We start from the raw sequence: 11,237 nt of genomic DNA, 5'->3' as shown, positions 1-11,237 counted from the left end.
CTTCTCATTCATTTTGGTGTGTTACTGGCAATTCACTCACACAGAGCCAAACCTGATTCATACCAGAAACATTCAGAGAGCCAACATGTTAAAATATGAGCAAAAAATGAGTAATGGGTATGGGAGTTTGATTCAGGCCCTCTTCAACACTTTATGGGTTTACCTCCCCCATAGCCCAAGTTCTATCTGCCAGAGAACCTGTACATTCATATGACAGAGCTAGAAATGTGTTTATTCCCAGCTTTCAGTGATCTGAGCAGAAGAATACATTGGCAGAGGAATGTATCCTACTACACACTTTCTCATACTCTGATGCACTGACACAGGGCAGCCAACTCTAGTGTTTTTATAACATATCATATGATTTTTGGTGGCTTCCTTAAACAAATCACGTGATTTCTTTAGAATCTCAGCTTCTATATAGCTTAGTTTGGTTTTGAAGTAAATTTATACCTATCAGAAATGTGCTAAGAAGCTGGAAAATCAAGAAGACTCAACCTAATTTCAGTAACAGAAAGCAAATAGCTTTATTGTATATTCATTTTACATCACTCCTACAATTGTTGAACTCCTCACACTGGCAGCTCTGCGGGTGGCGTGGGGTGGTGATAGCTTTTTTCACATGCACACTTGTGATCTGAAATAACATCTGCTCCTCGTTCCTCCCAGCACTGGTAATTTCTAATCTTTTCCATCTTTTCCTTATCAGTTTGCTTCCTTCACACATCTAAGCTCCTATTCCATCACCTTCTTCCAGGATGACTTCCATCCCTTTTCCAACTTTCCCCCTTGCTACCAGCCTCTTCCAGACCAAGCACACACATGTCATAGAGATATAAGACCAAGGTCTTATAAATTCAGAGAAAGAGACAGATGAAAGGCAAGCTGTAAGAACTCCTCTTCCTGCTTTGCTCCTGACTCCCTTGTGTTAAGGGAGACGGGAAGGAAGGCAAGGTGATAAGAAAGTTTCAGTTTCTATCTGATCTCCCTGCGTGTTTCTCCTTTAAATGCAAAGTCCAAAATAAAGAACTTGTTTGAGAAAGAGAAGTGCAAAGGAAAGTATGAATTTACAATACACTCAGTATTGATCTTCATAGGGCATGCTGAGCACCCAGCTGCAGGCTCCGGCCTGAGGGAACTACACTGCACAAAGATATTGGATTTCCAGACTGAGATTTTCAAAACTGAGCAAATTCCAGCTCTCCTCCTACCAAAGGGAATGAGCAGGGTTGCTTTCAATAACTTCACACCCAAAGCATGTTCAACCACTGCTCTCTCTGCTGAGATGGAGGAACTAAAAAGCCTGGGATTATAAATCCTAAATGCTTTAGCTCTTTTGAAAATCTCAGTAGCATCTATTTGTACCTTTAAGCACCTCAACATGGCATCACTTAATCTTGTACAAATGACCAAATCTTGCCTTTGTCTTTACACACAATTATTTCCTTAACCGGAGTGCTGCAACACTTAATTAGGGATTCAAAACCTTCAGCTGAAAGGAATAGCAGACAGTTACTCATCATTAAACCCTGCTACCTGGAGAAACCTGGCACTTGCTATTCAGGGAAGTCAGCAGGACAGGTGCCTTGTTCTTGTCAGGTAGCAATTCAAAATAGATACTGATTTCAGTGAACAGAAGTGAGAAAGTACAGCTTGCACAGAGCACAGATCCATTGGCTTAGCAAGAATGCCTACAGCAACCTCTGCTGCAAACTCCATGTGAATAATTATTGGAAGACAGATAAAATGAGGTGATAATTCTCTCATTAGGATGTGTTAAAAGAGATAGCTGCACTGTGGTTCCCATTACAAAAGCTGAGAGATCTTTATCCTAATTTAATCAGCTGTGAATCAGTACTAATTCAAGCAGGCATATCTTTCTAAGCATATACATTTTTAGACACTCTCAGGCAAGCCTTATCCATTATCTTTTTTCAGCTTTCAGTGCTTTTGCATTTGTTTTAAGGCTTTTTGGAAGGTCTCCTTAGAGGAAGCTGTTTAGCCTCTCCCCTCCACTATGCTACCTATTGTGAAGACAGTGACTTAAATCCAATGTGCCAGCATGACACAAGGGATAGCAATCACAATCACATCAGTCAGGAGATGTACTCAACGAGAACCATTCTATGCAGCCCTGTGCCCTCAACTGCCAGCCTGAGCAAGTGCAAGGACAACTGGCACCTAGCTCAGAATAGAGATGGAGGGTATCCAGCATCTCACTACTATCCCTCCTTTACTGTCAGCTGAGCATAATAAATAAAGTCTACCGGGAAGAATACCAGGGGGGAAAAAAAATGAGATTAGTCAGCAAACAGAGTATACCTACTTTGGCTTGGGCTTTCAAATTCCCTCCCCACAGTCCCATTCTGTTACCTCGAGGGAAAACTCCAGGGTCCATGAAAGTTGCCATGCTGAAGTTTGCCAGTACAAACAAGAACACGAGCCCATTGTACACGGGGATGGCTGGGGAGATGGCTTTTGTCAACCAGGGGCACCTGCAGAGAAGAAAAGTTGTAGGTAAAGGCTCCTTGGCTCTAACACCTAGTTTCTTCCCACTCACCAGCATCACATAGAGAAGTAGTTTCATCCCCTCCCCACCAGCCATGCAGCAAGGCTGAATATGCAGTTAAATCACAGAAATTTCCATAGAGCCAGTTTCAGTGATCTAAAGTACACTGCAGACAACCTCTCTGAAGCTGCTTTGTTCCATAGCACAGAAAGCACCAATTGTCCACTTGGCTCATAGAGCTCTGCAACCCTATTGACTTATTTGCAACCTGGCGTTTTGCTTATCTATCTGTGTAAAAGCTCCATCCCATTGTTGCATATCTGTTTACTGTCTATGTAGCCTTACTGCAGTTGCTGCTACTTTTAGTTTTCACTGGTGTAAAGCAGAATGGGGTTTTTAAACTACTGGTCTCCACCAACAGGTACAGAGAGCAGCACACTCACTTATTGCTATACTTCCCTGAGTGGTTTTTAACTACAAATAACACTCAGAACCAACACTACAAAACCTCTCCTTGGGGGAAAGTTTAGTCAGACCAAGCATGGACTCTGCGGGTGTCAGGAGAATGTAAGAATGCAATACTGAAAAGAAAGTGGATAGTGTCTACCACTGGAAAGGCTTGTTGCCCACCCAATGAACATAACTGACAATAAAGGGTAAAGGAGAAAAAGTAAGAAACTCTGGAAAGAGGATGGAGAAATGCCTATTAGCTATAGGAAAATTGTTCTAACTGCAAAGAAGAACACTTCCTGCCAGCACAGGAGGGCAGGACCAAGGCAGAAAATAGCCTTACAGGCAACTTCACCCAGTAAAAAGCAGCGTTTATTCACTCAGGCATTTACAGCCTCTCTAAAGATTATCCCTAACACTAGACCAAACCTACTTCTCTGCTCTGCACAAGAGGGTTTAAGTCTTACAGGGTTGTTGAGGGGAAAAATCTGATCCATCTCATGAATCTTGCAAATATAAATAAGGAAACACTTTGAGTAAGACCCCTGACTGCGCAGCTCAGATTTTCACCTGCATTGCCAGCCAGGGCCTCCTCCAAGCTGCTAAGGAGAAAGCAATTCAGCAGCAATACCTGCTGCCATTAGCATATATCGTGCATTAGCTTACAGATTCTGGATTGTATTTTGCCTGAATTACATCTACAGTTGATTCCGGTTGTCTGCCAGCCTGAAGCCCGCAGGGAGAAAGCAAAAACAACAACAAACAACCAGCCTTCTCCTAAATCTAATTTGTGCTGGTTTTGCTCACAAAATGCTGTTTTGAACAGCTGAGAATGGTGTTACTGACCTTGAAGAGACACTGTTAAACAAGCTCTTGTGGCCAGCATCAGAAGGGCACTGCATTTTCTCCTCCCATTTCTTTGTGAGCAGGCAGGAAGAGATTGTTTTCTGCTCCCCTCCTCTTCACAGCCAGGCTTTTAACATTGCACTGCTGCAAACTGTTTTTAAAAGGGCCTTTCCTTGCATGTGCTTCAATCAGCCTGGCCGGGAGCGAGTAAAAGATGGACAAATGCTACCCAGGGTGACTGAACTGTAAAGCCAAGAGCGACATACGTATGTGGCTGTTGCTAAGCCTCCAGGCTGACTAGAGGAGAAGGAAAAACTAAATCTTCTCACTTGAGTAAGGATGCTTTGCTATAGCCCACAGAGGGGAAGCAGAAGCATGGGGTTTCTCCTGGGACTGGTCTTAGCGTGGAAAGTCCCAGGAAATTAACACCTATGAGGAGAATAAGAAATGGCTGGGAGTTCAGTGGAGGGGAGATTCACTTCTCTGTGTCTCTCTTGCATTTGGGATCTCATCCATGGTGGTCATGGTGCTGGGGTAAGGGAGCAGGTCTTGTAGAAGAGAATGCTGATAGAGATGAACCAGCTCAGACAGACCCGGCTTGACTCCATGAGGTACCCTAAGACCCTTAAGTCTCTCAGGAGGTGGAATTTCAATGTGCAGCAAGGTCATGCTGACTTGCTGCCGTGCTCCGTTTTCCTCAAAGCAGCTGCTGATGACTGAAAACCAAGGCAAGGCAGAAGTTTCTCACTTGCCATGAAATGTGCTACAATGACCTTGCCAAGCAAGCTGCAAGGCCTGTCACTAACAACAGTTTCTGCCAGCTCCTTTGGAGGAAAGCAAAGTTAAGTCCTGAAATAAGCAGTTACAGAATGAATTCAACCCAGGGAAGGGTTCTTCCCTCTAAATTACAGTAAATGGGCATGACTGGCTTAATTTCTTCCCATGAAGAAATTGCCTACACAGAGAAAGATTATGAAGTTACCCACTGCTTGTCAAGAAGGGGGGAGAGATTTCCTTGGCAGTAAAGTAAGTTGGCAAATCAAGGGACAGGAAACCCCCCTTTCTGTACAGATAACTAGTTACTCAGAACAAGATTCTGATGAGACTGTCTCAGATGATTAATGTAAGCATTTGTTAACGTTCTCATTTGTGATTTACTTTGTCATGTTCCCAGCAAATACATCAAAATACTTTGAAAAACTTTAGCCATAAGATAAACTGAACAGCTCATTTAATGGGTAAATAGTGGATCTGAAAATACTGCACGGAAGTCGAAATAAAGGATAGAGTGAGTCATTGTACATATTAGCCAGAAGGACTGTTCACAGTCCTTCCATTTCTAATTCCCAGAATCTTTATGCAGCATCACAGATTACATAAAATTAGATGGGACAAAAGGGGCCTCATTTGTAAACCAGACTGACCAATAAAACCAGATGTGGAGATCAAGTCCTGGCTTGTAACTGTAAAAAGGTCTGAAAAAGAACATAAAATTTCTACTAGCATTCTCAAAAGATGATGCATCCTCCCTGTCCCTCCTGATGCACACATCATTTTAGGCAAAGTAACAGAAATTCTAATCCAAGTCTGGCAGGTTGCTTTATCACTAATCTGTCGTGCAAAAGCCTGGCTTCCGACCCACTGCACTCTCTGCCTGGGGAAGGAAGCTGCAGAAATGCCTGAGAAAGATGTGTAGTGAGTTTCTTTTCACTTTGTGCACATCCTGTCTCCAAGCAATCTGCTTCCAGCAGCTATATGGCAACCTATGGGACAATTCTAGCTGAACTTCCTTTTTCTAACAGAAGTTGTTAAGAATCTAGATAAACAAAACATGGATTCAAAGCTTTCTTGGGTTGGTGAACCCAAAACTTCAAAAGGCTACAGTCTGGTGTCTTTAGCTCATCTCACAGTGGAATTATACACCACAAAGGGTACCACAAATTCTATAGGGCCATATAAATTGAGCTAACAGCAGTGTATAGTCCTCTAATGGAGCACTACCACCAGATTTTCCTGACAGAAAAACTAAACCCCAAGATTTCTGATGTGCACTAGCAGCAAAACCACAATGTCCTAACCCAGAGCTTTTCATTACAGCTTAATTATTGTCAAAGAAAGCTGCACCCTTTGTGTTTGCTGGAGCATCTGCAGAATCACAGTCACTGCGGAGGTCGAAGGCAATATCCTTGGACCGCTGCAAAGTTAAGTGATGGAACACAGCACCAGCTGTGCTATGACTTGCTTTTTTTGCATAAGCACCTACACATGCCTCACCTGCATATCTATAGCTCCAAAGACTCTCTGTTCCCCATGGCCATTATTCCTCAATGCACAATCAAGTTCACGGTAGATGTGAAAATAAATGTACAATGGGTGCTCTATTCCAAGTCAGTGCAGATCCCTCACTTGAACCAGGAGACCTGAAGGATAATATTGCTGCTGTACCAGCCATGCTACATCAGGAGTTGCTCAGGAAAAGAACTGCTCATCTATGGTTCTGTTTACTGTAGAAATTGAGAGCCAGCACACGCCACAGTGGCACAGCAGGGATAATTATGGATCTCAAGTTCTTCTGAATAAAGCACACAATTACACAGGCAGCATTTTCCTCCTAATTATACTTCTCTAGCACAGAGTGATTCTGCTCATAACTCAGAGGAGAGTAATTCAGGGTGACAGATTTAATCTCATTTATCCTATTTGAAACTCTGTCCTAATAAAATGTAAAGTTAAAAAGATTAACAAATAGGATCATACAACTTGCAAGGTGTCAGATAGACTTATGCATGATCAGCTGTGTTCCTCTGGTAAATTAAACAACAAATAATCCTTTCTGCTTTTTTGGTTGGTGCTTTGTAGCAAGACATGTTTGTGTCTTACAGTTCATCTAAAATTAAGTAATTGAATAGGACATTTCTCTTGAATCCTGCTCTAAATTAAGATCTGGTGTTTTTCATTAAAACCTTACACATGCTTAGAGAGGCAGTAGGCCATTGAGGATGGAATTTCAAGAACCAGGCTTTAGTCTTGGCTCTGACATTGGCTTGCAGAGTGGCTAAAAGCCATCTGCTTCCCCCTTCCATGCCAGTCAGGCCTTTTGCAAATGAGACATGAACTGCTGACAGACCATCTTCCCCACTGCAGGACTGAGAAGGGATCACCTTTGATTTTGCAAATCTCAAAGCATTTCTTTAGGGCCAGGCTGGTGGCTCTGGTGTTTGATCTCCTGGACTCTAGCTCCAGGCACCCCCTACCCACTCCTGAACTGGGTAGGTGTGAGGCACACTCCTCCAGCTGATGGGCTGTCGTGTGAGGATGCCTCTGTGATTCACCCAGTAAACAAGGCTGGTGGTTCACTTTACACTCTGCTTGGAGCACACTAAGTATGTGCATACAGGGTGCCTCAGGATCCCTCGAGTCCAGAGACAAGAAGCAGAGCATGGAGCAGGAGACTACAACCCTTCTCTTTCTAACAGAAAGACAGTGAAATTGGCTTGTGTAGTGTACAGAGAAGATGTGGAAACCTCAAGAGTACAGGCAGGCACCCAAATGTCGGACAGTTATCCACACCCAATAAGAAGACCCCAAGGATTGCCTATTTGGCTGCTCACTTGCACCTAATACATGATCTGAAATTACCACATCTTTCCCTCAGTCTCAAATAGATGGCAGATACGCAACACAACAATTTATTTTGTCACAGATCACGAGAAGAGAAAGCATCTCTTAATTAGAATGAACCTCTTCCACCGTTAGAGTGGTAAAACAGTAATATGAAGTAGCTGATTCAATGCATACATGTAGAAGCAGTTCAGTGAAGTAGGAACTAATGAGATAAGAGGAGTCAATAAGCGAACATAATTTGACTAAGCACTGGTACTAATCTCACTAAAAACATTCAAACTGTGTCCATAAGCCTGTAGCAGCCTGTCCTGGTTTGATTCCTCTCCAAGAGTTTCTAGCCAGACGTAGACTGTTCAGAACATGTACCAGTTTCTGCAGTGTAAGACTCATGTAAACCATTTCTAATCATCACCAGATCTGACCAAAGATTTAACTTTTCTAATGTTAACCAAATATCCAGGAACCATGGGAGCTGGACTCAGTGTCCTGGGCTGCCTGAAAGCTGCCAGAGTTGTACCTTGAGAGGCACAACAGTCTGGAAGGCTGAGACAGTATGTCGGAGGAGACACAGGAACACAGAGAGGTGAAAGTCCTCCTAACTCGGCACTGTGCCAGCAGGACCATAAATGAAAGGGCTATCAACTGACTGATTCCCAACACCCACATTTTAGAAGAATTTGAAGTTAGATGTAAGCCAGTGTGTACACAGGACAGAGAAGGTGCAAGACAGCATTCTGAAGGCTGTACACCACCCAGTCTGCAGCACAGAGCAAAGAAGGGCAGAGCTTAGTGTTTAGTAATGAAAATCCAACACGTTTCTCACATATCCCAGTTTGGGTGAGATTTTTCCATTTATATGCTCTTTCCTACCCTGAAATCACAGAAAAATACCTTCCTGGAATAGTAACAGAAGAAAAAAAAAAACCACCCAATCCTTTTCCATTTCTTGTCACTACCAAAGATAGCTTGGAGATTATTGTACATCTAAAAATAATTTCCAAGGTGGTAAGACATTTCTAGGTTTAACAAGGCACCACTGGGAACAGTCAGGAGAGAATGTATCTTGAGTGTCATAACCAACGTGAAACAGGATGTCTATTTGTGACGACAGCAGGAGGTTCAGGATAGGCAGGTCCTTTGCTCAGCTCTGCCAGATCAGATTTTGATAAATGAACTAATTTCTGCACCATATCTTACTCACTGGAAAGATTTCAGTTAATATATTGTTGCCATAGCACTACACCCTCACTGTGAGTTCAGCAGTTGTACTGATAGAAAGTGATATCAAAGTATAGGATAACAAATCCAAATGTTACATAAAAATAGGAAAAGGAGAAGTAAATACTGGAGAATTTACTACTAAAAATCAGAAAATGATAACAGCTGAATGCCACTTGGAAAGGGTCATGCTGGTGATAAGTACGAGATACCAAAATAGCTACCCTGAGTTTCCAGGTACAGTTATCCATCACAGGAGCAAAAAATCAGCCTAAACCTCACCACCAAAACCCTCGTAAATTTCATTATCCCCTTCGTAATTGAAATATAGCTGAATACTAGAGATAGAAGTTCAGATCCATCACCTGCTTAACTGTGTTTAATTATTCACAAGAAATGTGCTAGGCTGAAATTCACTCAGGTTTAACAAGAGCTGATGGGGTTTCAGTGAACTTTCCATTACACCCTGGACTCCATCCAAAGGCTAGTGGTTCATGTCTGGCAACATATGGATCAGAGGAACTAAATCAATTCAGAAGTCATCTTGAGATATAATGGTTCTTGCTGAAAAGCCTTATCTGGGCTATACATCACCTCCAAAGTAAAATGCATTCTACCCTTTCCACAAAGCTGCTTGAAAGCTCTGGAGCATGTTCTCTTCCTCCCTTTTTAAACAGTCTCTGCTGTTCACAGTACCTGTGAAAAGGCATCATTGTTATCTGAATTGATGTGGGAGAAATATAGAGAGGGAACAAGAATACCAATAACCAATTCCGAGTGAGACAACCACAGGGGTAAACATATCCATCATTATTCTCAACCTTAGAAGCCATCCAGCCATCCAGACCTATTGCACAGGCACAGATAAACCCTGCAGCCAGCGGGCAGGACACACTCTTCTGAGCTACATACACAATGTGACGTTACATCATGTGCACGGTGAGGAGACAGGACTGGAGTGTGCTGGACTGAACACACAGTGCTTTGCAGAGATGCACTCTGCATTCTCAGTAGCTCCTGGGAGCCCAGAAACCTGGTAGAGCATCTATAAAATTAGCAAAGGCATCAGTTACTGCTACAGATTAAACCAGCAAAATCTTTCTCTACACAGTGCTTTGAAATTTGTGCTGTCCTCCAGTGAATTAAGGACCTACCCAGAGTCAGTTATCACTTACTGGAATATACAAAAGCCCAGAACAGAGTTTTTGTTTGGATACACTTGTAAAGAAATATGCCATAATGGTGTAGCATCACTTGAAATGCCCAGCTTTTTATCTGTACCTCAAACTGAAGGCCTTAATTGCACACTGATTCTAGGGTATCTATAGGCTGGATTTCAGAGTACACAGGAACATATTAGAAGGATAATGCTCATATCAAATTGAGACATCGAAGTGAAGGTCTTCATAGCACTTCAAGTGTCTAATGGGCTGCAAGCAGAGTCAACCTGAGCAGCAGTATACCCTCTGTGGCCTCACTGAAAGGGGTCAGTTACCAATGTATAGGTAAATCAGAGCCACTCTGAGCACAGATATAGAGAGTGAGCACTCAGATTCAGAACAAACCCCTTTATGTGAAGGTCCCTGGTTTGCTTTCTCAGCCCTGGACTCTGCAAAGCTTAAAATGCCATGCAAGCTGGAATAGGCAAGGACAAGTGCAACCTAGGGCTTCTGAAACATGCACCAACCTTTCATCAGTACCATGCTGAGCAGTGGGATCTGAACCCCACTTTTTGCAGCAGCTAAAAAGACAACTGAGTATATGGGTGGTCTTTGGATCACAACAGGGCAGTATGGAGTCCCTGCAAAATAACCACAGTGCAAGAGACACGAGTTGCCCTGTCACACTGAAAGTTTTAAATCCATTTGGTTAGGAAAAGAAGGAACTGCTGCCTAGTAACATTCCTTTGCAGTTCTGTCTGCATATGGCTGGCCACCAGCATCGCTGTACTGCAACAGCTCAATGACTTCCAGCCTGTTCCAAAATTCACATAAGGGAATTCTCTAGCCACAGAAACCTTGCTAAATGGGAAATCAGAGAATTACCTCCAAAAGATGCTGTATGAACCAGTAACTCATAACACAGCCAAGTTCTCAGTGCATGTGGCTGCAGTGCCCTCAGTCTGGGCTCCCGCAATGCACCACTTCCAGCAATAATCACAGCCCAGCTGCCCAGCATGGTGTCCAGGGAGGGCGAAAGATACTTAACAGTGTTTGAAGGGGACACATATGCTACACAAGCTGAGTTTGTCTGAGCATTTTTGAAGACAGCACATGGAATGCAAACTTGTGCTTCTAATTTGTAAGCATCAGAATTATTAATCTACTGTAGCTAAGAAGAGCCAGGCTCTCATCTTGAGTCCACCAGAGTCCCATTTCCTTGTGTGATGAAAAACACAGTTTATTTGGGTTTCATGCCACTAGTGACTCTCGTGATCTTTCAGACCTCTCAGCAATCTGCAACCAAAGTTTTTGTTGGATTGATGAAATTGCACTTGCCAGATCCCATGCCTCTCCGATGGAAGAAATGCGCAGGATAGCTCCTTCCTGACTGAGGATGTTCTCCACTGTTTTCCCTATTGTCCTCATCC

General features: G+C 42.9%; 1 protein-coding gene across 5 annotated transcripts in view; it reads right to left on the bottom strand.

The window, feature by feature from the left end:
• The window catches only part of ZDHHC8 (zinc finger DHHC-type palmitoyltransferase 8), a 124,594-nt gene that overhangs the window by 24,436 nt on the left and 88,921 nt on the right, over positions 1 to 11,237 (bottom strand). For 3 of the 5 annotated variants that reach the window (XM_061465628.1, XM_061465629.1, XM_061465627.1), the window contains one exon: positions 2,374 to 2,495. In XM_061465628.1, coding sequence (XP_061321612.1) covers positions 2,374 to 2,495 — 122 coding nt within the window. Of the gene's footprint in view, positions 1 to 2,373; positions 2,496 to 6,932; positions 7,428 to 11,237 lie in introns of those variants that run through there. The other 2 variants (XM_061465626.1, XM_061465630.1) reach the window with 2 other exon arrangements.

Source organism: Pezoporus flaviventris, unplaced genomic scaffold, assembly GCF_033815535.1.
Source record: "Pezoporus flaviventris isolate CSIRO_AGI_PZ_B2104156 unplaced genomic scaffold, CSIRO_AGI_Pfla_v1 ptg000041l, whole genome shotgun sequence".
NCBI classification, from domain to species: domain Eukaryota; kingdom Metazoa; phylum Chordata; class Aves; order Psittaciformes; family Psittacidae; genus Pezoporus; species Pezoporus flaviventris.
This window is presented reverse-complemented; position numbering and strand designations above follow the sequence as displayed.